Raw genomic sequence first — 27,902 nt, 5'->3', positions numbered from 1 at the left:
CTCCGGGATTGAAGCTCTGCTTTCTTCCACATTACCCCGTCGTCCCCTTCTTTCCTCTTCCCTTCCCCGAGAGTTGGGGAGGGGGCAGATGTCGCCGCCCGCCCGCCTGGGTGGAATTGGTGTTCTGTAACCTTGCAGGAGATTTGTTTTTTTGGGGGTGGGGTGGGGTTGAGGACAGCGGTGGGTCCAGACCGGAGTTTTTATTGGCTTCAGATACAGGTGCTGGCCGCGGGGGTCCCTCAGAAACCCCCCCGCCCCCGCCTCTCACTTAGCATCCTGCAGCTGGGAAGGGAGCTTCGGGGACCCAAAGCAGGTTAGGGGGAGGCACTATGAGGACTGCACCGGACCTGGGCTGCCTGGTTACTTCCTCCTTGGCTAGGGCTCTGACCAGCAGCGCCCCGCACCGCCCCGCACCGCCGTTGCCGCCTTCTCCAGCTGCGGCGGCCGGACCCAGGCGCCGCCACTGGTGGGATCGGAGCGGGCGGCTCGGACGGGACAGCGCCGGGAGGGGTCGAGGGGGGGAGGGTGTGTGCGGGGTGGGGGGGGAAGCGGGAGGTCACCGCTGGGCGGGCGCTCGGGGGACCCCGCGCCGCCCCCTCCAGGTCCAGGCGCCGCACGGCATCCTCAGTCTGCCTCCAGCGCCGTCCCCGCGGCCCGGGCGGCGCGAGCGCGAGCGCCAGAGGCTCACGGAGCGGCGCGGCCCCGAGCCCAGGGGCGGCGGCGCCCGCACCCGCCGAGCCCAGCGCGCAGCCGGGCAGCCGCCGCCGCTGCCGTCGCCGCCTGGCACATGCCTTCACGGCAACAAAGAGGCGGCTGAGCCGAGCGCGGCGGTCCGAGCTCGCCGGGAAGCCGCGGCGCCCGCTCGCGGTGCGGGGCGGCAGCCGGAGGACGCACACGGGGCGTCTGGGGGCCCGAAGGGGGGCGGAAGATGGCCAAGAAGAGAAAGCCCCGCGGCCGCCAGGGTGAGTCTCGCGCCCTCTCCCCCCCTCGGCCCTCGGCCCGGCCCCACCCTCCCGCCGGCCTGTGCATGTCCAGACTCCGCCAAGTGCGCGGCTGCCTGCCGGGGAAGAGTTTGCCTTCGCCGGGAGGCGCTGCTGGGGACTTGAGCTCTGCTCCATCTCCCTGTGTCTACGGGGAGACTCTCTGCCTGGAGTTTGTCCCCGTTTAGGAGCCTGTAAGACACCGGAGCTGCTTTTCCCTCTCACCTTCCCTAGTCCAGAATCCGGGATGTCTGTTCACCTCCCCTTAGATTAGTGTGTGTGCATGGGGAAAGAAGCCGCTCTTGGCTGCTAAAGGCCCATCCTTTTCGGAATCTTCCCCCCCGCCAGCCCCCCATCCACTCTTCCCTTACTCCTCTGCCCTCCTTCATTTCTAGGGCGACAAGTTCTGCATCTGTTTTTCTCACCCTCCATCCTTAAAGAGGTGACTTCCGTCCACCCCTCCCCAGCTCCCCCTTCATCCCAGGGTCCAGGAGACTGTCTCCCGGCCGGGTCCTGCCCCGCACCGCTCCCTGCCCCAGAGCCCTGGCTGGCTGCGACTGAGTTGAACTGGCCGAGCAGTTCTTTCTGTTGCGGCTTTGGAACCTGAAGCTTTCCAAGTTGGAAAGTTCAGGAGACGCAATAGCTGGGAGGGACACGGGGCAGAGAGCTCCTAGCTGGGATGATATGCGGCCTCCCGGGCGGTCGGGGGGCTGGGCGCGGAAGGGAGCCTCGGGGCGGTGTCCGGAGTGGGGGGCGCGCAGGGAGCAGGTGCGAGGTCGCAGGGGCTCCCCCAGCGCTCGGCGCTCTCGCCCGGGAAGGACCCGCAGCCGCGGGAAGGGGGAGCCCGTCGACAGCAGCGCGGGGCGGACCGCGGGGAACCCGGGCGCCGTGGAGAGGGGTGGGGGACGTCCAAAGTTGCTTTGCAGCTTCTGGGATCCGTGGACTCGGGAGGCGGAGACTTCGTGCGTCCTCGGATTGTGTAAATAGCCTCCCCGCCCCCCGGAGCTGTTGTTTCATTGATTTTCTCCGTCCGGTCCGGACTCACCCCGCTCCCCATCCCCCATGCCCCCCTCTCCCACAGCCCCGGCTACGCCGCCTCCGCGCCTCCACCGCCTGCCCGCAGCATCCTCGAGTCCGGCTTACCTAAGGAGCTTAGCTCTACTCTAGAGGTCACCAGGGGGACACAACTTTATCTTGGTGCTTCAGCTTGCTGTTTGTTTCCGAGTAAGCAAATCACTCAGTGGAGATGGTTTAGGGTCTCAATCCTTAACCATAGACCCACGGGTCTTTGGTTTGAAACTCTAAAATAGTATGAGGATTTTATGGCAGTGTATTTCTTTAAAAAAAATCAGTGCCTTTCAAATAGAAGAGCCCTCCCACCTCTCTCTCTCTTTACCTCTCTCACTGTTCATGTTTATAGTGGTAGCCGACTAAAGAGAAAAAAAAATGAGGATGTATATAAGTATAGTACTCTTACCAAGGTAGCAAAGAATTAGTTGAAACCCAGACTGACAAATTGCATTAGCTGCACTTTTGGTTCGTTCCTTTTTTGTGGAACCATATGGCATGATGAGCAAAAGGAGGGATTGGTTTTCAGCGATGCTGATGTGACTATCCATTGGCAGAACACATTTCACACCCACCCCAAACCTTGCAGAATGTACAAGGTCCACAAATTGTTGAAATATTGTAGTTTTACAGTATTTTTCCAAGATGGAGACAGTCTTACTGTTCAAGTTAATCTTGGCAGAAGCACCGAAAGACACAAGGAGATTAAGATAATAAAAACCAAATTGATATAGGAGATTTGATGAAAAAGAATCTCTTTATTTGTTCCTCAAAACATTGAGAAGTCTTGTATGCCAACATAGAATTATGTGTATTCTCTTAAATTTTATTAGATAGTGAAATAATTGAAAAAAAGCAGTTACTAGAGTTTTATCATTAAATTAAAGTTCCTGTGGAAGACTTCATCAAACTTTCCTAGGACAAGTGACCTCAAAAAAATCTTACCCTGTCTCTGTTAGTTACTTTGGGTGACTACTGGCTGTAGGGCATCAAACATAGGCATATACTCTGCCACTCTGCTTTATCCTGAGACCTATAATTTTTTAAAAATAAGGTTCAGATGGTAGAACTTATAGAGCTGGAGGATGAGTGTTTAAGGGGACAAAGAATGAAGGGGGTTGGGGGACACTCCTAGAATGGGGTTTTGGCACTTTGGTGATTTGGCATTTTGACAACTTTTGAAGAGGAGTGAAAAAGCACTTCCTAACAAACAGTAATGTAAATCAGTGGTGCCTCTATGAAAATTTCCCCCTCGTATTGTATTTTTTAAAGGAAAAGTTACTATATTCAGCTTTTATTTACCACTCTCTCTCTTTCTCTCTCTCCCTCGATCAAGTTGAGTTTCCATTTTTCTATGCTTGCATAGGTACTCAGAGCTTTCTCCTGGCTCTGTGCTCAGGAATCACTTGTGGTGGGGCTTGGGGGACCATATATGGTGCTGGGGATCGAGCCTGGGTCCACAGCATGCTAGGCAATTTCCCTATCCACTGCACTATCACTCTGCCTCCAAGTTTCCACTTTTAACTGTCTAATTTAATCTTTCTCAAAAGGAATTCTACAATTTTTAATTTTCACAGCTCCAACTTTAGCAAATCAGAATTCATTTGTGATATTTATAGATACAAAACCAAACCCAGCAAGTTATAATCTGTTGGCTCAATTTTACCTTTTAAGAAAACTCTACAGGGGCTGGAGCGGGTAGGGCATTTGCTTTGCACGAGGCCGACCTGGGTTCGATTCCCAGCATCCCATATGGTACCCCAGCACCGCCAGGAGTAATTCCTGAGTGTAGAGCCAGGAGTAAGCCCTGTGCATCGATGGGTGTGACCCGAAAAGCAAAAAAAAAAAAAAAAAAGACAACTCTACAAATGCATCTGACTCCATGAACAGCTCTCAGACATCTGCTTCTAAGCTCTAGCAGACTAAACAGGGCTTTCTGGTAGATAGCCAGATTGTTAAATGTCTAGGTTTTTCTTGTAGGGGGCAGGTCTTCTGGGGTGAACTTTGCTGGGTAATAAGCTGTAGTCTTAGCAGTATTCCATGCTGTGTTAGTTATCCTCTTAGGAGGGCTGCTTCTCTGCTTAGCTACACTGCATGAAAAGAGAGATCATTTGTTGGCGCATGTGACTGGCAAGTTGCTCATTGGCTCCTCAATTCCTAGCAGTAAAGACTACAGATCTAAAATGGCTAGAAATTTGCCAAATGGAAGTATAGCATCCTAACATGGCCAGAAGAATAAGATGAGATAGGAGTATTTCTCAAGGGATAATGTTATTCATCTGTGAGAAAAGAACATGTCCTCAAAAAGGCAAATAGGATGTCAGCTCAATATTTATTATGTTTTAGAAAAAAATACTATAGTTTGTGATTTTAAGAAGTCTTATAAATACAAGTTATCAACATTAGTTGCATAGCAATTCCACACACCCCCATTTAAAAAATATGAATAAGTTGGACTGAAGAGATAGTACAGTGAGTAGGGTGCTTGGGTTGCATATAACTAACCTGGGTTTGATCCTCAACCCATCTGGTACTCTCCCCCCCAGCCCACCAGGAGTGATCCCTGAGCACAGAGCTGGAAGTAAACCCTGAGCATCATGAGATGTGCTCATGATCTCGTGATGAGATCACGAAGGGATAATTTGTTTTATTTTCTAATAAAAAGAATGTGTTTTTACTGAATTATTTTAAGTTTAAAGGATAATTTGTGCTTGTACTTATCTACTCATGAATTATGCATATGTTTATTGAGCATTGAGTAGACTAGGTTCTGCAGGATAGAAAAACAATAGGTTCTCAAAGTGTATAGGAGGGAACTGGAAGGAGATTACAGATCATGATCAGGAAATTTTCAAAGTGTCTGACATTATGGAGTTTATTGTAGGATCATCCAAAAAGGTGATACTTGATGAAAAGTGATTTGCATGCTAGGAACTGGAACAGAACTCCAGACCTTGAGGCAGAAATAAGGTGGCAACTTGGGACCTTCAAATAGAAATGGAAGGCTGGTTTGAAGTGTGATGCAGAAGTTAGAGAAAGTGGGAGGAGACCAGACCTTTTGATTCTCAATTAGGAAGAGGGGTGTCTATCTTTAAGTATAGCATGTTGTTCCTCATTGTATTAGACTAGGTGGGGTTAGAGTATATTAAATGTTCCATCTTATCCTTGAGGATGATTTCAAGGAGGGCGGCCTTCCTGCATCAGTTCCTGAGACCAACTACAGCTACCCAATGAACTGCACTTTCCTAAAAGGTCCAGACTATATATATATATATATATATATATATATATATATATATATATATATATACATTTTTTTTTTTTGCTTTTTGAGTCATACCTGGCAATGCACAGGGGTTACTCCTGGCTCTGCACTCAGATATTACCCCTGGCGGTGCTTGGGGGACCATATGGGATGCTGGGATTCGAACCTGGGTCGGCCGCGTGCAAGGCAAACGCCCTACCTGCTGTGCTATCACTCCAGCCCCCATACTATATTTAACTATCTCCTCTTACTAAGTCAGCAGGAGGACTTGAAATGTTGACAGCGTTTCTAGACTTGCTGCTGAAAAACACCATTTAGAGAGAATGAAAATAAGCCCAACATTTTAATAAAAGATTGTTAGGTTAGTCACCCACCAAAGAGAACTTTCTGTGCAAACAGTTCTTGGAAAAGCATATTGCTGTGTTAGAAAGGGATGCTTGAGAGTTTGGAACTTAACTAACTGTTCAGTAGGTGGAATGTAGAAGGGTGTGAATGGGGTCCTAGGAAACGGAGAGGGATCTAAGGAAGTAGAGTGGTGTTGGTCAAGGGGACATTGGAAGGTCTTGAAAACATGAACCACCTCATGATTTATTTCCTGAGAAAAGTAGAAGCCTAATATGAGTGTGTTCCAGAAGCAACAGAGCACAAAGGAAATTCAAAATCAGGAGATCTTTATGCTTCCAACTGATATTTCACTTTGAAGCATTTATAACAATAAAAGTATACAGACTTTTAAAGGAGTACTTTGATTTTACTTTTTTTTGTTATCAGGTGGTTCTTATGAGTACACACCTCACTGATGACAGTATCATAAAAAAAGAACAATGAAAGCTGTCATTTGTTGGACAGAGCTGCTTGTCATCTGGTTAGCAGAAAACTGTGCTTGCGGGTCTTTTTGATCTCACTGTGATGTTGGCAGTCGGGAAATGGGGGCTACTGAATGATTTTCTACTCCTAAAGTACTTGTGGCAAGACAATGATGTAATATTAAGAGAAGACAATTATTTTACAGCTCTCTGCTGCCTTCTTCCACTTCTAAACTAGGTTTTGTCTACTTTTCCTATCTAAAATGAAAAATTAAAAGCATACCAAGAATTTGGTAGACTTAGGCCTTTGTTCATTCCATTCTTCCTCTTCCTTGGGAACTGCGTGTCTCTGTTGAGGTGAGCAGGGTTGATAATACTTTGGGAACTGTGTAACTAAGAAAAGAAATCTGACTGACCCTCACTGATACTGTAGTAACACTAAGTGTTTATGACATCAGCTTTTTTCATAGAGCTGAGACTTAGAGTATGTCAGAATTAGAAGGAAGCAGAGTGGAGGAATCATATAGTAAGAGGTGAGTAAGGCTCCAAAATGAGTATTTCTATAAGGAATTTGGTCAGTTTATTGTCAATAAATACAAATTCTGTATGAGCCAAATTATGTTCTTGCTACATATAATAATTTAAGATATATGTATTTTATTAAAGAGATATATGTCTATTCACACATACCTTCAATTTGGTTGTTTACTATTTGTAAAGGAATACTCTATATACTGTGATAAATGTATATATAATTTACATAATAGTCATCAGTTTTCAGTTAATATTTCCAGCTCATTATTTATACAGGGTGATATTTCTATTTCACCTGTGAGAAAAAATTGAGATCTAGTGGTATAAGGAATTTCTTATGGTCTGAGATTAAATTGTATCTTGTGGATAGAGGCATAAAACCCCATGGCTCTTTTTACCTATGTCTAAATCTAGTATTTTAATATATGTAACTTTTGGGGGGGCACATTTGCTGGTGCTCAGAGGGATCACTTGACTCTTTGCTTAGGGATCACTCCTGGCAGTGCTTGTGTGTGTGGATGTGAGTCTGGGGGACCATATAAACTTCCAGAGATTGAACCAGCGTTGGCTGCATGAAAGCAAGCGCCTTACCTGCTGTTCTATCTCTTTGTCATCTGTTCACTTTCCTTAAGTTCTCTCAAGTCTAACGTTGAATGGTAGATCATCAAGTTACTTTTGATTGTTAAATCAAGAGGATGATATATATTCTAATTTACCTCAAAAGTGACACAATTTTATTGTTTGGGAACCTCTTTAAAGAGAAATGCTAATAAAAAGTAGGCTAACTGATCACAGATGCTGAGGTAACTGTGTACAGATGTTTTAGGGCTCTCCAGAAGTGGAGAGACAAGGCAAGATGAATACATGTTTTAAAGTGATATAGAAAGTGATGTATCTGGGTCAACTCTGAGGGGGCTTGTGATTAGTTTGCTATTCATATGGGAAGTCATTCGACTGTTGTGGTAACCAGCCTTCAAGGTGGTCTCAATGTTCTTCACCTACCTTTGACACTGCCTCTGTCCCATGCCTGCCACACATACATTGAACTCTGCTGACCAGTATGACCAGTAGAATATGTGAGAAGACTGACTCCCATGTACCTAAAAGTAGAGTGGCTTCTGCTTTGCTCGCATATATTCTTTTCTCATATACTATTTATTTTGGGGGAAGGCCACCATACAATGCTGTGAAAACCCTCAAGCATCCCTTGGGGGCCTCCCTGTGGGAAGGTGCTGAGGCTTCCTGCTACAGTCTGCAGCAACTTGCCAGCCACATGCTCAGTCGGCCTTGGAAACAGACCCTCCAGCCCTCCATATGCACCTGCAGTGCCTATAGTCGCAGTCAACATCTGAGTGAACTTCCTGGGAACTCTGATTCAGAAATCTCCAGCCAGGCTGCTTCTGGATTCCTTCATCATGAAACCGTGAGACATAATAAAGTGTATTATTGCCTTAAATTGTTGAGTGTTGGGGTAATTTGTTATGCAGCATGAGATAATGAATATATCTGTTATTCATTATTCTGCACCTCTCACAGGAGGCAGGGAACTTTTTAATGGTGTGTATATATTAGGGGACATGCACGCGTAAAAGCGTATCTTTCTTTTAAATCCTCCACAATAATGGAATTAATTTACTTATTTTTACAATTATTCTTTGATTTCCCCCTGAACTCCATCTGCCACTTCCAAGCTCCTAAAATGAAAGCAATACTCTAATTCACCATCTTCATTACTAGACTCAGCAGTAGCCTTGAATCTTACTTCTCTTCCCACTTGAGTGAATTGTATTAAAACTCTGAGGTTTTTCTTTCCTGTTTCCCTTGAAATCCTTTTAGCAGTTTATTTCTCCTCCACTTTCCCTCACCCCATCCCATCTTTCCATTTTAAGTCATATTTCTTATTCCCTATACTTTGGTATCTTTCATTTATTCTTTAATAATTTTTTTATTTTTGTGTCACATCCTGCAATGCACAGGGATTACTCCTGGCTTATGCACTCAGGAATTACTCCTGGTGGTGCTCAAGGACCATATGGGATTCTGGGAATTGAACCTGGGTTGGCCGCAGTGTAAGGCAAACGCCCTACCCATTGTGCTATCACTCCAGCCCCTTCTTTAATAATTATTATACATCATCACCATCATCATCATCATCATCATCATCATCATCATCATCATCATCATCATCCCGTTGATCGTCGAATTTCTTGAGCGGTCTCAGTAACGTCTCCATTCGTCCTAGTCCTGAGATTTTAGAAGCCTCTCTTTACTTATCCTTTCCAATGGTGCCACATTGGAGGTTCTTTCAGGGTCAGGGGATTGAGACCCATCATTGTTACTGGTTTGGGCATATGGATATACCATGGGGAGTTGTGGGCAGGAATCTCTCGGTAGCTTGCCAGGCACTCCTAGAGGGAGAACTAGGCTATAAGATGTCGCTTCTGGGAGTCTGGTTTTAAAGTCTCTGGATCTTGGCCGTTGGTGGGATTATACAGCACCAGGGGCAGTCCCTGGATGTGACCTTCTAGCTCCTGGAAGATGGATAATCTGGGTGGAAGAAGCCCAGTCCTGATCTGAGCAGGCTTGGAGGTCTCAGCCCCAGGTCCCATATTATATATAATATAAATATATTTTAAACAACTCCCTCTTAATTTTGGGCCACATCTGAGAGTGCTGTGGGATAATTCCTGATACTGCACTCATGAAGCATTCCCGGTGGGCTCAGGGGACCATATGGGATGCCAGAAATTGAACCTAGGTCGGCTGCTTGCAAGGCAAGTGCCCTACCTGCTATACACTCTCTCTATGGTTCCCTCTTGGTTGTTATTTATTGCGATAATATTGCAATAACAGGGGTTTCCTGATGCCTGTCTGTAGTGCTTTTATTGTTTATACACAGCCATGGTGCTGAGATTTGTGTTCCTTTAGTTGTGGTGCTTGATTGTGTGCTCACTGCCATAGGATCTTGGATGAGGTACACAAGTTCTGGTTGTGCTGGCTCTGGGTCTCCATGATGTTTGTACAGATGCTCACCACATCTTACATTCGTCTCTCACATGGCACGTGCACATATTTTTAGTTGCAGTACACACTAGGTGCTTGAGGAGATTTGTACCTTTTTTTGGTACTACATACACCTGGATGTGGTATGATCATAAATGACTTGCAGCACTGGGACAGAACTAGCTGACTTATTATTTTTATTCTCTTAAATTAATTTGTTGAGTTATCATGGATTATGAAGTTACAGAGTTACTCTATGATTAAGTTTCAGGGGTACAATGTAATCTTCAAGCATGAATCCCTTCATCAGTGTACTAGCTGACTTTTGGGGGAGATTTGGGTCAAGCTTAGCAGTGCTCAAGGCTTAATTCTAGCTCTTTGCTCAGGAATCACTCCTACCAGGCTTAGGAGACCATATGAGGTGCTGGAGATTGAACTCAGGTCTGCTGTGTGCAGGCAAACATTCTATCTACTGTACTATCACTCCAGCCTTATTTTTGGTTCTGGGGGCACACCTGGAGGTGCTTAGAAGTTACTCAGGAATCACTCCTGGTGGACTTGGTGGACCCTATGGGATGACAGGAATTAAACCCATCTAGTCCACATGCAAGAGCTGGAGTGATAGCACAGCAGGTAGTGCATTTGCCTTGCATGTGGCCGACCCAGGTTTGATTCCTCCATCCCTCTCGGAGAGCCTGGCAAGCTACCAAGAGTATCCCGCCCACATGGCAGAGCCTGGCAAGCTACCCGTTGTGTATTCGATCTGCCAAAGACAGTAACAACAAGTCTCACAATGGAGACGTTACTGATGCCCACTCGAGCAAATCGATGAGCAATGGGATGACAGTGACAGTGACAGTCTATATGCAAAGCAAGTGCTTAGGGTATTCCTCTATACCCTCTGACCTCATGGTCCTTTACCTTAAACCAAAAGGAGTCCCACACAGTTTTGGACATACAGTAAAATGCTGAAAAAGTTTTGGGATACAAATGACCTTATAGTCCTAACCCAACTTTTTTTTCCCAACTTATCATTTAGACTTAACGTGGAAATTTCCAAGATTGTGATACAATGACATTTTTATCTACTTGACTGAACAAGTGGAGAATTTGGAGGTTGCCTTTTCTAGGTCTCTGCTCAAAACTGATTGAGTCAGTCACTGCTATTGATCCTAAGTAACATTTCTTTACCTCCACAGCCAGACAGACTTTAGTGCTCATCATTTCTAATATGGATTAGAAGCATCTCTACCCTCACATGTCTCCTTGTATAAAGTCTCGATATTCTTTAATTTACTTTCCACACCATGATAAATATCCCAAAGACAAATCTGATCATTTTAGAGCTTGAAATTCTAGTGACCCTCCTTTACCTACACCTTATAAAGTGAAAATTTCAAAGCAAGTCACACAAGGAAGTTCTAGGATTTGACAGATAATTCCTTTTTCTGATTGATCTCCCACCATTTCCTGCAGCCCCCCTGAGCTTAATGAGTGATTCCACCAGCCTAAATATATGATCACACAATTCCTCTATACCTCTCTGCCTTGGTGATTCTTTAAAATTTTTTTTGTAATGCTTAAAATCCTTTTTTAAAAAAATTTTATTGAATCACCACAAGTTTCCATGTTTGGGTTACAATCTCACAATGATTAAACACCCAACCCTCCACCAGTGCATATTCCCCACCACCGATATCCCTGGTATACCCCCCCCTTTCCCACCCTCCCCCTGTCTCCATGACAGACAATATTCCCCCTACTCTCTCTCTACTTTTGGGCATTATGGCTTGCAACACAGACACTGAGAGGTCATCATATTTGGTCCACATGTTCGACACACATCTACCATCCCGACTGATTCCTCCAGCCATCATTTTCTTAGTGATCCCTTCTCTATTCCATCTGCCTTCTCCCCTCGCTCATGAAGCAATCTTCCAGCTATGGGGCAATCCTCCTGGCCCTTGTCTCTACTGTCCTTGGCTGTCAGCCTCATGTTAAACTCCTTTTTTAAATCCTTCAAGATTCAGCTCAAGTTTCTCTTCTTTCTCTATGGAATTTTCCCTCCTACTCCACCTCTGACTTGCCCACCTTTCTCTGTCCCCTGGAGCACAGAGATGCTCCCATTATGATGCTCCCATTACCTCTTTGTGTTCTTATCATCAAACTCATCCATCTTCTTTCTCAGTTCTTCTGTGAGTAGTCTTCTGTCCTGAAGCACAAATAACTAGAGTTTGACAGAAAGTCAGTCAGTGGCTTTACAACCCAGAGTCCAAGTGTCACTGAAATCCACCAACTTCTCATGTTCCTGTGATCGGACAGTTCATGCTTGAGAGAACAGTGATGAAGTTTGCTAGGAACTTTCTTTCTGTTTTTTTTCTTTTTGCATCACACCCTGCGATGCTCAGGGATGGCTTCTGACTCTATACTCAGGAATTACTCCTGACAGTGCTCCAGGGACTATATGGGATGCCGGAGATCAAACATGGGTAGGCGTATGCAAGGCAAACACCCTATCCACTGTGCTGTCACTCTTGGCCCACCTAGAAACTTCCAGCTCTTTGTTAGAGTTATGTTCAGTTATTTTGATCTCATTTGTTTTACTGGATCTAACCTGTGTCTTGTCTTCTGTTGATGCCTGGAATTTAACCTGTGTCTTGTTACGATTAACAAAGGACAGTGAACTCATAGTATTTGAAGTTTTCCATGTGCCTGTTAATCTACCTCTCTAGTGGATTAATTGTAGTTCTTTCTAAAGATGGTGCCCACTAGACTATGACCTCTATGAGGGTCCTGATTGTGTGATATTATCTTTAAATCTAAAATGGCTAGAATAATTCTAGCATGCCACAGATATTAAATGAATGTTAATTGGATGAATCAAGTATATATGTAATTTTTTTTTTTTTTTTGGTTTTTGGGTCACACCTGGAGATGCACAGGGGTTACTCCTGGCTCTTCACTCAGGAATTACTCCTGGCGATGCTCTGGGGACCATATGGGATGCTGGGGTTAGAACCCGGGTTGGCCGCGTGCAAGGCAAACGCCCTACCCGCTGTGCTATCTCTCCAGCCCCCTATATATATGTAATTTCTTAATTTAACTGTTTTTCATCATTTCAATATTAATGGTTTGATAATTGCATTTTTTATGTTAACTAACATAACTAGCTGAAAATTTTCAGTTTTTCTCTGCAAATATGATGGCTTAATAAATCTCTCTGTGTGCACTATGTTGAACTGCCTTTTTAAGTTAAAGAGATCCAATAGCATAAAAGCTGTGACCCATGAAGTAAGTCAACTTGTTTATTAAAGTATCTAGGGACTGATTGGATATTAGATATGATGTTTGCTCTAAGACCTAATGATATTTTCTTGTAATGTGATGAATTCCCAACGTTAGATATAGCCCTTGGGTCAGATATAATAGCTCAAGTTCTAAAATAGATTATGGAAGAGGGAGTGTGGCTCTGTGGAAGAGAGTATATGGTTTGCATATGTGTAAGCCCTGAGTTTGATCCCCAGCACTGCAAAAATAATTATGGCTTAGAAGAAAGTTAGACAAATTTTTTTATTTTGCAGTTAGAAGCCCTGCCAGTTCCTTCTCTAGGGCGTTTTTCTGGAGGCTGGTATTTATCATATCCTGTTTATAAAAACTATATATTAGTGTCATTTTATTTATTTTTTGTTTGTTTGAAAAGCATGGGCTCAACCTGTAGATCTATTGCTCCATATTTATTAATGTTATTTTTTTGCTTTATGTGTTATTTAGTATGCCTTGGGGCCTGGGAATGCTAAGCTTTTTTTTTTCCATATAAATGAATGGAAAAATTTTCTTAGGTAGTTACCACTTCAGTTTATTAAAGTTTTTACATAAATGCTCTGTTTCATATGGAGGAGGAAATTTGTTAGAATTAAATAGAATAAACCAATGACAAACTCTAATTGGTATTCAGTAAGTGCTCGATTAATTATTCCTTCCTCCCTTCCTATTTTTCTGCTGCCTCCTGCTGCCTTTCTTTATTCCTGTTTTTCTCCAACTCCCCCTTTTCTGGAAATGAGAGAACTGTAGAAAATTAGAAGCATAGTCAAAGCTAGCTGCTTGCAAAGGGACTCAATTCAATTAACGTCAGCCACTTGGCCTTTAGGTCAGTTTCTTCTTTTTCATACTCTTTCTCTCTCCTATTTGTATCAAAAACTGACCAGATTTACCTTATTTTCCAAGTTCACTTGTTTGAGATCTAATTATTCTGCCATATCCTTTCTGGCCAATTTATAGTATTCTATGTCAGCTAGCAAAAAAATCTTGGTGAAAGGATCTGGAGAGATACTAGAGACAATACAGGGGTTCATATGTTTGTCTTGCATGTTGCTGGACCTGCAAGTTTTATCACTGTAGCACTGTAGCACTGTCGTCCCGTTGTTCATTGATTTGCTGGAGCGGGCACCAGTAACATCTCCATTGTGAGACTTGTTTTTTGGAATACCAATATGCCACGAGTAGCTTGCCATGGCTCTCCCATGCTGGCGTGATACTCTCAGTAGCTTGCTGGGCTCCTGAGAGGGACAGAGGAATCGAACCCGGCTCGAACATGTGCAAGGCAAACACCCTACCCGCTGTGCTATCACTCCAGTCACTAGCACTCCATATTGTTCCCCAAGCTGTACTAGGAGTTACCCCTGAGCACAGAGCCAGGAGTAAGCTCAGAGCATAACTGGATGCTGTCCCCATATGGGTCCAAAAAAAGAAAAAAGAACAGAAACAAAAAGGGAGTTAGTGGATTAGTGAGGACAGGCATCCAGGAAAGGCCAGAGTTTAAAATCTTGAGGAGAGCATGTTAATTGAAGAAAATTGTTCCAGGATCAGTCTTTAGATGATTCAGGGCTCATCTACAAAAGAAAAGAGGAAGGTCACAGCTGTTTCATTTTCTTGCTCCTGACTGTTAAGAATGGTATTTCATTATCTTTGAATCAGGCTATGCTACAAAATTTTTCTCACTGAGATTAAAATGGGCCTAATATACAAAAATAAGAGCGTAGAATCACACAACAGAATTAAAGAAAATCACAAAAATACTTTTTTTTTTCTGCTTTTGTGCCACATCCAACAGTGCTCATGGGTTACTTCCATTCTTTGCTTTATCAAGACAACATCTAGAATAGGCTCTCTTGACACAGGCACCTTCATGAGCAGTTAGTGATTGAGTGACCAGCTTAAGTGATTAAGGACCAGTTAGCCAAGAGTTAAGAAAATCTTTGAGTGTTTGGCTCCAGATGAGACTGTATTTGATTTCTAAGTTATCACTAACAGTATGATCTTGGAGCCAAATGATTTCTGCAAAACAAATGGTTATATGCTTGTACAGATTGTTGTTATTGATAATATTTCTTTGGTATAAGGCCAAAGAGTGTGGATTAGGAGTGTGATGGGAGAGTTTAGGACCACTGCATAATTAGCTCCCGTGAGTTATTCTAAAAGCCAGAGTTCTTAATCTAGTTAATTTGGACATTTGAGCTATGTAAATTGCTGTTGCATGGGTTTCCCTGAACTTTGGAGGATATTTAGTAGCATCCCTGAAATCTGCCCACCTAGTGCTAGCCGGTCTCTTTCTAGTTGTAATAAAAGAAAATGTTTCCTCATAACTGTATAGCTCTGGAGGTAGGCTTAATCCATCTTCTTTTGAGAAACACCGTTACAGTGAAAGAGAGATGAATGGTCCATGGCTGTCTGTTGTGAACCTCGAGACTCAACATTCATGATATGCTAAATGTGTTTTTGTTCACTTATTAAGCATTTTTGTTGAATGTGTACAGCCTGCACTTTCCTATGGAGGTACAGAGATTGATATGTTTTCTACCCTCAAGGACTTGCTTTTCCCCAAAAAAAAGGAAAGTGATGCCTTACCCATTCATTTCCCACAAGGCTGTTAGGTTCAATAATGCATCTGAAGTTAACACAAGGTGCAAGGATACTCCATTCACTAAAAAAAAAAAGGTTTTACTTAAAATATCAGTGAGAAGTGAGGCTGTATTTTATTTTTTTATTATTTTTTAATTTATTTTTTTTAACTTTTTATTAAATCGCCATGTGGAAAGTTACAAACTTCTCAGGTTTATGTCTCAGTTATACAATATTCAAACACCCATCCCTTCACCAGTGCCCATATTCCACCACCAAAAACCCCAGTATACTCCCCCGCCCCCACCCCCCACTCCCTACTGTATAACTAATGAATTTCACTTCATTTTCTCTTTACCTTGATTATGTTCCATATTTCAACACAAAACTCACTATAGTTGTTGGAGTTTCTACCCAAGAAAGACAGCCCTACTACCAAGGAAGCATTTGATAATTAGTTTTCCATTGCTGGGAATGAAGAGATATGTAGCCCCACTGCTCCAAGTACATAACTTTTTTTTTCCTTTTTCCTTTTCCTTTTTTTCCCCCCCTCATCCCCCTTCCCGCGCCTCATAGTATGGTGGGCACCACGCCGAGTTTCTCCCTGAAAATGGGAAACAACCGGGAAAGAGGGATATTTCCTCTTCTCAGCTGGCATGGGGCTTTTGCTTAGTTCACAGTCCAGAGAGGTGGCTGCTACATTAATAACCTTCAATATTTCAACAAAAACTTACTGTTATTATTTGGAGTTTCCCCTCCAAGTCAGACATGTTCAAAAGGAACCGTTTCACATTGCTGACAATTATAGATGTTAAGTTTTGGATTTCTCTATAAAGTCCAGGGAAAATTCTGCCAGAAATTGCATAGCCCAGCTCACAGTCCCAGCGCATTGCTGTAAGAAGTCTCTGGAATCAAAGTCTTTAGGCACAGAGGGTCTGCTTCACTCTCAGCAGCTCTGAATTTATCTGGGCCGAGGGCGTGCCGGTTACACCCCCTTCCCATGAGTCCCTAGGAGCCCCAAGTGTAAAAATCGAATACCTCTGGGTTAGGATTCTTAGAAGATGGCGCCTGCCATGTGGGTGCCGCTGCCGCCGCCATTTTCCGTGCAGGAAGACAGGGTGGGGAGGAAAAATCCACCCCTGGGCAGAGGCTGTATTTTAAGTTCTAAAAAAAATCAACTTGTTGACATATATACATTGTAAAATTTTGATACTGTGTTTTATATATGCAGACGTTTTGGGGATAAGATTAATGTTTTCATAATGCAGTGATTTTCAAACTATCAGCCTTGGGTCAGCAGTACCTATCATCTGAGAAATTGTTAGGAATTCTCGACTTTATCCCAGACATTCTGAATCAGGAGTGGAACCCAGCAATTTGTGTATTTTTATAAACTTCCCTACTCCTTATTAGAATCACCTGAAGCTTGAGACCCACTGCTTGAATAATTCACAGATTATTTTTTAAATGTTTGGTCTTAAATAACTTTATTCATAAATATGTGTGAAATGATGTTTTAGAAAGTAGGATATAACCTTCATACTCCCATGAATTAACATGTTGATGTCAGTATGTGTCACCGGTGACACCTGCTTAGATGTTATTGGACTGGCTGTACCAACAGAAATGGTAATTGTTGCCCAAATTTCATATAATATTTATCATTAATGAGACCACCGGGTGGTGAGAAGCATGATTTGAGGATGATCAAATGAGATCACCAAATGATGGTCAAATTTGATGATATCAGTGAGAAGTACTGGCATCAGCATGTTAAGTTTGCTCATTAGTCATACATTATTTTATTCAGTCCTCAACAGCCCTAAAAGGGAGTTTAGTAGTACCAATCAGTGGGTTAACTTTCACATACCAGAACTTGCCTTAGGCTTATGACATCCTGATAATTCTTGGCCAATGGGGGCTGCCAGTCTAATGTGAGGGTCCAAAGATATGGTGCTGCTCAAGCTCTGCAGTTCCAGGGATTACCTGGGTTACCCTGGAGTGCTTCGGGGATTCCTGTGCAATGCTCCGGGGTTTATATGGTGTTGGGATGAAACTGGGGTTAGCCAAATGCAAGGTGTGAGTCTTGACCTTAATAGTCTCTCTCTGGCCCTGAAATGGACATTATTATTTGTATATTTTCTATGAATAAAAATCGTGGTTTAGAGAGGACACATAATTTGACTAGAGATTGACTAGTCAAATAGGATGAATCTGAAGTATTTCATTATTTGTTCAGTAAACACTTGTTAACATTGAATGATTGCCGAGACACCCTGGCTTGAGGACTAATTTCAGGTCAATTCTATTCAGGTAAAATCTATTTATGTAGTTTTTCTGAAAATGAAGCATTTCACCAGAATAAATATAATATGTGTAATATCTAATATTTGCTAAGTAGTTTATAGCTCCATTGCAAAGTATCACAACCTTGTCATGCTATTATCATTGCGATTTTATAAATTAAGTAACCAAGGCAGAGTGAAATGAGATAATTTGCCTCAAACCTCACAGTCAGAATGTCCTGAGGTCATGGCTGTGAATATTGGTTTTCTGACTTCAGAGTTTAGATTTTTCTTACAACTTAATTGCAGATTTATGTAAATCAGAATAAGGACAATAAGTTATACAACATTTGCAGTATTAATTACCTTCCAGATTCATCTTTGTAACATGAAAACTATCTTTTCTGATTTGTTAGTATATAGACACTATCATAATTCATTGTTACGAATGCATTTATTTGTCATATAGGGTTTCTCTTCTAGTGTGATTGGTACCTGGGCAAGTTTGATGGTATGGTGACTGAAGCTAGTAAATTTATCTACCCACAAAAGAATGCATTGAGGATAATGTTATCTTGATATTAAGTTCCTTTAAATTACCTTAGTGTCTTCTACCCTTTCCACACAGGCTGAGTCATAGGAGATGCTCCATAAAAGGACTGTTTCATTCCATAAACAACTTTTTTTAAAAAAAAATTTTATTAGTGAATCACCGTGAGGTACAGTTACAAACTTATGAACTTTCATGTTGTTTGTATTTCAGTCATACAGTGATCATTTACATCCCTCCACCAGTGCCCATTCTCCTCCACCAATGTTCCCAGTATCCCTCCCACCACCCCCACCCCAGCCCCCACTACCCTACCCTGCCTTTGCGGCAGGGCATTTCCTTTTGTTCTCTCTCCTGTTGGATGTCGTAGTTTGCAATAGAGGTATTGAGTGGCCATCATGTTCGGTCTATAGTCTACTTTTGGCACGCAGCTTTCAACCCGAGTGGGTCCTCCCAACATTCTCTACTAGGTGTTCCCTTCTCTATCTCAGCTGCCTTTCCCCCCAGCACGTGAGGCCAGTTTTCAAGCTGTGGGACAGACCTCCTGGTTCTTATCTATACTACTCTTGGGTGCCATAAACAACTTTTGAATTGGAAACAATGCTAGTGATTCAACCCAGGACTTCTCACACTTGCAAATCATGTGCTGTACCACTGAGGCATGTACCTACTCTGACAGTTTCATTCTCAACGGACAGAGTCATTTAGGAGGAGGATTTTTATCCCTTTATTTGATATTCTCCTTTAGAGGTAATTGAGTGGCAATTCAGAAAGATAAATTGTTTTTAAAAGATCTTTATTTAAAAGTCACATTGTGTCTTTAGCAATATATGTTGTCTTAATATTTGACAATTCAAAGTTTAGGAGATTGGATGACAATGACCTCCACATTTCAAAGAGAGGTGCTAGATAGAACATAGGCCCAGAGGAAATTTGTCTGATTACCAATCCTATTGTCTACTTTTGGTCTGTTGAGTCCTAGAGAGATCCATGAATGTTTCTTTGAAGAGAATACGTGAAATAGAAAGGAATGTAGCAATTCCTTCTCCCTTTTTACAGGAAAGGGAAGGTAGATACTCTACACACTTCCAAGTCCGAAGGTCAGGGAATCTAAGGGTACTGTGTATAAAAGTTAGAATTGCCTATGAAATGATTAGCATCTTGGGTGGTTGCTAGCAAAATAACAGAAATGATTGAGCTTATCCATGCCTCTGCATGACCAAAATGTGAGCTATTTTATTGGGATAACTTCACATGTGATTCATGCCTGTCTATTCCCCCCCCTCCAATTTTGATCATAGTGTGGTAACATTAGGTCTTTTCACCTCAATTCGGGGGAAAACTGAGGGTAGAAAGCTGATTGGAACCGCTCTTTATTAGTAGTTTTTCAACATGAACTTCCATTAAAATTTCTGTTAGCTAAGTTAACCTCAAGAGAGCTGCCTTTTGGGTCAGAGTTATATTTCAGCGGGGAAGGCACTCGCCTTAAAAGTGGCCGAACTGGTTTTGATCCCTGGCTTTGAATATGGTACCCCTTGTCAGGAATAAGCATTGGATGTGACTGAGTGTGGACCCCCCAACCAAAAAAAAAAAGAAAGCTGCCATTTGAGGATAAGTGTGGACCCCCAACCAAAAAAAAAGTTGCAGGCAATGCAAATTTTATAATACTGGTTATTTAATAGTGGCAGTATGTAGTTGGCATTTTTTTTGAGTAGTTAGCATTTTTGTCATTTTATGCCAATGGACAAAAATGACTCAAAAAATGACCTTTTGAAATAGGTGAGTTCATTCAGTTCATTATCAATTTTTAAAAATCAGGATACAATATAAAACAATATAAAACAATTAAAATGATAAACTCCATGATCAGTTTTTAGACAATGAGCTTTGCTTTTATAAAACCTTCGTCATATATTATAATATAAGTGGTGGGTTTCTCTCCAATTCCTTTTTTAAGCAATTGGCTGTTAATGCTAATGGTCCTTGACTCATTTCAATGAAAGAATTTAATCATTCATTATATGTTGAATTTGGCTGTTTTTAGCAGCCTTCAGGGTCTCTCCAGTCTGAGTTTTAAATTGGCAAAAGTGAATAACATTTGTTTTTAAAACATCCATTGCTTTCATTTATGAAGAATAAAACTTATTACTAACTTCATGGATTGGAGCTATCTGAGATTTTTTTCTCTTCCCTACAGACACTAATTCTATCTTGTGGGTTTTTTTTTAAGCATAAAACCCCAAGGTCTTAGTGAAATCTTCTAAGCGTACTTTTCCTAACTCATTATTCTCTCTGAGTCTTTCATTCCCCCACCCCCTAGAACTAACTGTAGAGAGTTATAACATTTTCTGGTACTAAGCATGGTTATCTAAATTATTTTTTTCTCTATGAACATGGCTATGAAGTATGAGTCTTGATCAGTTGAAACATCACAATAACATAAATGTTTACATTTTAATCTCAAAATAGAGATTTTAGGATGAGTCTTGGGAGAGGCTTACCCTGCCTGTCTTAGAGAGCTATGATTTATAATTCAAAACACTGCAAATTGTTCTTGTTTCCCAGGCTCATTGGCCATACAACTGTCCATAAATATTCCTTAAAGATGAGTGGGTTTGCTTTTTATTTTTGTTTTTCATAATATAGATGTTGTTACTGGGCATACATTCACGTATTTAATTTGTTTATTTTGGGGTCTTACCTGGCAATACTCAGGGTTTACTCCTGGCTCTGTGCTCTGGATTCACTCGTGGCAGTGCTCCAGGAAACATGCGATGCAGGGGATCAAACAAGGGTCAGCCATGTGCAAGCAAGCCCTTAACCCTTGTACTATCTCTTTGGTCCTAGATTCATATTTTGGACTCAGAAACATTATGTTTTTACTCTTTTTTTTTTTTGCTTTTTGGGTCACACCCAGTGATGCTTAGGGGTCACTCCTGGCTCTGCACTCAGGAATTGCTCCTGGCAGTGCTTGGGGGACCATATGGGATGCCGGGGATCGAACCCGGGTCGGCCGCGTGCAAGGCAAACGCCCTACCCGCTGTGCTATCGCTCCGGCCCCTTTACTCTATTTTTTAGGTCTTCCAAAGCACTCCCCGGCTCCCCGTCACCCAGCTACCACACCAATTTGGTGACTATTTGTTTTGGGAAACAGTTGGATAAAAAATTATGCTCTTAAACTTTTTTATCTAGAGACATTTACATAAAGTATATATAACTATAGGGATATATATGTTCACTGGTTTTTAATTTGTAGCTTATGAAAAAAGCACACATGGAAAATGCTGTGCTCACTTTCTACAAGTTCAAATAGGAATATAGAATAGTCTCAAAAGTCTGACTTGAGGTTTTATGTGTTACCTTGCTGAATTCCTGTTCTACCCCCATCCCTAGTAGGCAGATTGAGATAAGGTAAAACATTTTACTTATTTATTTTTTAAACTTTTTAATTGAATCACTGTGGGATAGAGCATTACAAAGTAGTTCATGTTTGTTCATGACTGTTCATACAGTATTCCAACATCCATTCCTCACCAGTGTACATTTCCCAGCACCAGTGTACGCAGGTTTCTTCCCATCAGCCCCCACCCACTACTCCCTGCCTGCCTCTATGGCAGGTACTTTTCTTCTCCCTCTCCCTTTCCCTCTCTCTCTCCTTCTCTCTCTCTCCCTCTCCCTCTCTCTGTCTCTCTTTTGTCTCTCTCTGTCTCTATCTCTGTCTCTGTCTCTCTCCCCCTCCCTCCCTTCTTCCTTTTAGGAATTGTGGTTTGCAATATTGATACTGAAAGGTAGGTTAATACATTTTAGTGTAGATTCCAAATTTTTCATGGCAGTGTGTGTGTGTGGGTGCTGGGGGATACTGGGGGAAGGTTGGACCTTTGTAGTGCGCATGGCTTAGTCATGGTTATGTATCAGGGATTACTTTTGGCTTGGGGGGGTCATATGCAGAGCCTACAATCCAACCCAGATTGGTTTTGTGCAAGGCAAGTACTTTAGCTGCTTTACTATCTCTCCAGCTCCATTTCATCTCAAAATTTTCCCTCTTTGTTAATGCCGAGTTTACAGACTTATTTAAAATTTCTTTCCTTATATATTCTGTCTTCTTCAAACCCTGTTTATTGATAAATTGTTTTTTAACATTTGTCAATGCAGAAGCATCCATAGGTCTTATTCCACTATGTATGATTCTTGAGATAAGTGCACCTTTAGGAAAAGACTTTTTAAATCTATTGTCTGTGAGAAAAATAGAATACAACACTTTATTTTATTTAATTTTATTTTTAATTAATTAATTAATTTATTTTATTGAATCACCATGTGGAAAGTTACAAAGTTTTCAGGCGTAAGTCTCAGTTATACAATGCTCGAACACCCATTCCTTCACCAGTGCACATATTCCACCACGAAGAACCACAGTGAACCTCCCTCCCACCCCCCAGCCCCCCACCCCACCTATGTAGCTGATAAATTTCACTTTACTTTCTCTTTACTTTGATTACATTCAACATTTCAACAAAAAACTCACTACTATTGTTTGTAATTCCTTCCAATCCCCCCCCATAGTCAGACCTGCTAGAAAAGAAGCATTTGATAATTTATTTTCCATTGCTGAGAATGAAGAGATATGAGGTCATGTGGCCACAATAGCAGCTGTGAGATTTTGGATTTCTGTATTTTAGTAACTAAGTCCAGAGAAATTTCTACCAGAAGTTGCATCATTGCAAGCTTGTACCTCTCTGCTACTTTATATTTCACATATGAGTGCAATCTTTCTATTTCTGTCTCTTTCTTTCTGACTTATTTCACTCAACATGATACTTTCTATATTGATCCACTTATATGCAAATGTCATGACTTCATCTTTTCTAACAGCTGCATAGTATTCCATTGTGTAGATGTACCAAAGTTTCTTTAACCAGTCATCTGTTTTTGGGTACTCAGTTTTTTCCAGATTGCAGCTATTGTAAACAGTGCTGCAATGAACATACAAATGCAGATGGCATATTTCTACAATACCTTTTTGTCTCTCCGGGATATATTCCCAGTAGTGGTATTGCTGGGTCAAATGGGAGCTCAATTTCTAATTTTTTGAGAATCGTCCATATTGTTTTCCAAAAGGGCTGAACAAGTCGGCATTCCCACCAGCAGTGAAGAAGAGTCCCTTTCTCCCCACATCCGCGGCAACACCGGTTGCTTTTGTTGTTTTGGATGTGGGCCAGTCTCTGTGGTGTGAGATGGTTTCTCATTGTTGTTTTAATCTGCATCTCTATGATGATTAGTGATGTAGAGCATTTTCTCATGTGCCTATCAGCCATTCGGATTTCTTCTTTGGGGAAGTTTCTGTTCATTTCATCATGCCATTTTTTGATCAGGTCGGCAGTTTTCTTCTTGTGGAGTTCAACCAGTGCCTTAGAATACAACATTTTAAATGCTTAAATTTGGCAGCGTATTTTTTCTTTGAAAATTCAAATTCCTGTATTAAAATATACAAAAGACCTATTTTATTGACTTGGTAGGAGGATGAGACATTTAGTTAAATAAGATATTTGGTTACTTAAAAATTACTATATATATCATTTGTATCACTTGTCCTCCCATTTTTCATCAATTTGCTTGAGTGGGCACGAGCAATGTCTCCATTCATCCCTTTCGCAAGCTAGTGTAGCCCAATGGTGTCTGCTCGCTCCAGGAACATGAAGGGCAATCAACTGTTCATCCAGGGTATTGATGAAAAAGTCTGACCATCTCATAGGTGGGTGGTCAGATGCCAATGGATGCTTCCAATGCAAGCATACGTTCGTTGAAAGTGCAGACAGTCATTTGAGTCCTTCGTTTTGATAGCCTAGTTCAGCCCTGAGATTTTATCAGCCTCTCCTTACTCGTCTTTCCCAAAGCTGCCGTACTGGGGGCTTTTTCAGGGTCAGGGGCATGAGGCCCATTATTGTTACTCTTTTTGACATATCGAAAATGCCATGGGTAGCTTGCTAGCCTCTTCCATGCAGGCTGGATGCCAGGCTCTCTGAGAGGGATGAAGGTTTTTAGGGTGGCCTCTGATCATCCTTACAGGTGTTCCCAGTCTACCGAATGCAAGCTTTTGGTCGACTGGCATGTTGTAATGATCTGCACGCTGACAAACATGCATCTGCCTCCATCTCTGGGCAGCACCTGTTGGTTTACTCTTTGCCAGTTGGCACCATTGCCACCCTCCCCCCTTTTTGCCATGATGAGGTGGTGAACCATTGAGGGGGACTATATATATATATATATACATTATAAAATAATAATGGCAAAATTTATGTGCCTGAATGTCTAAACTTCTAGAGCTATGCAAAAAAGCAGTATTTTATTGAATTGCAAAACTTACCTACAAACAGATGTGGAGGATGAAGATCAGATGAGAAGTGACATAAAGTGGAATATCATGAGCACTTTGTGGATGTTTGGGTGTGCTAACTTTTCATGTCAATACAATACACCATTGTAACCATATTACTTAAACTTTAACAAAAATAAATAAAAAGCAAGCAAGACTTTCTACTAATTAGAATATTTTGGGCATTTGCTGTCATCATGCTACAAATGTAGAGAAGTGCTAATAAAGAGATCTTTAGTTATGTTGGAGTCTAGAAAGTCCCTGTTAGTCATATATTTTGTTTTTTATTTTGCTATGTTTAGAATTTAAAAAGAAGTGTAGAGAGAAAGATCATTATCTTCATGTTCAATTTTTTTCACTATGTGAATTATTTATTGCAGACCTGAAAAAATATTGTTAACCATTTATATTTGTTTAGTTCATAACTTTTAATAAATTAGGAAATGGAATATATACCAATTATGTATCATTGAGTCTTTTGTAATTATCATTAGGGAAAATGTATTTAGGAACTGCTTAAAGCATATAAAGTATGATTTAAAGGCTTTTAAAAGCTAATTTTTAATAAATTATGCTTGCAGGGAATATTTGGTGTTTCATGATCATGAGCTTTTAATATTAGATTAATTGCACACTGAAGAGAGAACACATACAAAGTATTAAGAAATAGATATTTGAGTTAATATAATATATAATTAAAGCAACTATTGAGAAGATTTAAAACACTTCTGATGTAATTACATAAACAAATACATTAGACAATAGCTAACAGGATACTTAGTAGTCACTGACATATTTAAAAATGTTTTAATTTTATTAACTTACTGGATTAAATTATTTAAATATGTTTATTATGGGCCTATTCTGTGCTAGGTATTAGTTTAGGCTCTGATATCCAGAGCCTAAACTAAATTTTTTTTAAATTCAGTATATATATATTATATATATATATAAAATTTTTTAAAAATTCAGTATATATATACTGAATTTAAAAAAAACAACCTTTTTCTATGGAGAGTTTAGAGATATATTTTTATTTATTTATTTATTTATTTATTTTTGTTTTTTGGGTCACACTCAGTAATGCACAGGGGTTGCTCCTGGCTCATGCACTCAGTAATTACTTCTGGAGGTGCACGGGAGACCATATGGGATGATGGGAATTGAACCCAGGTTGGCCGCATGCAAGGCAAATGCCCTACTCACTGTGCTATCACTCCAGTCCCGAGATAAATTTTTAGATGGTAGTGCATTTTTGTTTTTTTGGACTCCACCAGGCTATGCTCAGGGCATTCTCCTGGCTGTGTGCTCAGGACTCACCACTCATACTGCTTATCATACAGTGATCACCAAAAATCATTATCAAAACTAATGATAATGAATAGTGACACTAGAATTTAGATCACCAGATATTTGAAAGAGATAGTGTCTTTTTCACTTTTTTTTTAAACACCATATTACAAATGAACTATTTAAAAAAATGGAAAAGGATTGAGGGAAAGACAAAATGAAAAGGTATCTAAACCTTGAACAACCCCTGTTTGTTCCTAATAAACTTCAATCCCATCTACTTTCTTCATTCCCTATTTCTTTTGGTGTGTGATTGTCAGCACTTCTCCAATCTTCAAAGAACCCGGAGTGGATTCACTGGAACTCCCTTTCTTTTCTAAGTTTTTAAAAGTTTTTAGTTTTTTTTTTTTTGTGTGTGTTTTCTGTGTGTGTGTGTGTGTGTGTGTGTGTGTGTGTGTGTGTGTGTGTGTGTGGCACAGCCAGTGGTACTCAGGGCTTACTCCTGGCTCTGTGGTCAGAGATCACTCCTAGTGGACTCTGGGGAGCAAGTGTCTTATCCAGTGTACTTCCCCCTAGACCTCCCTCTTTTATTATTTTTTATTTTTTTTTAAATTTATTTATTTTTAATTAGACCTCCCTCTTTTAAACAGTAGTTTTTTTTTTTTGAGTTTTCTGATATGTGAAGATTCTGTCACTATAAAGTGAATCTCACTGCTGTCTGGTCTTGCCACTTGGAATTTTATGTGTTGTCCAACTTTCTTATTCCCCAAATCCTTAGCTGAGAATTTTACACCTGATCATATGTGGTGATGGTGACTCCCCTCAAGGTCTCTGCATAACAGCCACTTTGGATAGCTAAAACCTTGTTCTGGGGTTTACCTCTGAGTGAAGATTCTAGTTCTTGACACCAGGTATGTATTGCTAGCATGTAGTGAGAAGTGATTGGATTCTGAATATATTTTTGATGAGAGAGCCAATAGGATGTAGTGTCTGAGAGGAAGAGAAGAATACCAATACAAAATCTTTTTGCTCTTAACAGTGAAAAGAGGATACTACCATAAAGACACAGTAGATTATGGGAGGAGTCAGGTTTGAAAGGGAATGATCAGGAATGCAGTTTTGGATATATTGAACTTGAAGTGCCTCAACTGGGATGTAGTCTTACAATAGCTTTATGCAAGAGTTAATATTTATTGTCTTTACATTATATGCTGACTCTATATATAAGTATCGAAAGATTAACTTCTCTTTATTCACTCAGGAAGGATTCAAAGGCAATTTGGCCTGTAGCTCATGATTTTAAACATTAAGGGGTTTACATGAAAAGGTTTAGAAATGAATGCAGTCAGGCATGTTGAATTGCATAAAGATTTATACCAAACAACAGCTCTAGAACATATGGCAGATTAGAATAAAATGACTCTTTGAAGAGGCTTTTATAATATGGGATCTTTGTACTTTCTCTCAATCTATGACTTTTCCTCTTCACCATTATCCTAAAGAACTACTTCTTCACCTCTGTCTAGCTTTTATATACAATGTAACTTTAGTTGTCCCTTAGTGTTCCTTTTTTGATCTCTGAGCACTTATGGTATTTATGCTTCCTTAGTTTCAAGATGTTTATTATCTTAGCTTCAAAGAAACTCATGCAGTTCCTCATTACTTCATGAATGCTGATGGGGCCATCTGCATTCAAGTTTCTTATGAGTTCACAACTAATGGCATTGATCAAGTTTAGTGTGTCCTTAGAATTCCACATTGCCAACTATGCTTAAAATTGTTCAACTTACCACATGACAGCTATTTTTGTATGCTTTTGTTGACTAATTTTGCTACACTAGCCCACCCTA

At 41.1% G+C, this 27,902-nt stretch overlaps 1 protein-coding gene across 2 annotated transcripts in view; it reads left to right on the top strand.

Annotated features, from left to right (window-relative positions):
• Positions 1-817: 817 nt before the first annotated feature.
• The window catches only part of SLC44A5 (solute carrier family 44 member 5), a 386,145-nt gene continuing 359,060 nt past the window's right edge, over positions 818-27,902 (top strand). Inside the window, exon 1 of one of the 2 annotated variants that reach the window (XM_055140401.1) lies at positions 818-962. In XM_055140401.1, coding sequence (XP_054996376.1) covers positions 929-962 — 34 coding nt within the window. In that variant the 5' untranslated portion in view covers positions 818-928. The remainder of the gene's footprint in view (positions 963-27,902) is intronic. The other variant, XM_055140402.1, reaches the window with a different exon arrangement.

This window comes from Sorex araneus, chromosome 5 (assembly GCF_027595985.1).
Source record: "Sorex araneus isolate mSorAra2 chromosome 5, mSorAra2.pri, whole genome shotgun sequence".
Classification (NCBI taxonomy): domain Eukaryota; kingdom Metazoa; phylum Chordata; class Mammalia; order Eulipotyphla; family Soricidae; genus Sorex; species Sorex araneus.
This window is presented reverse-complemented; position numbering and strand designations above follow the sequence as displayed.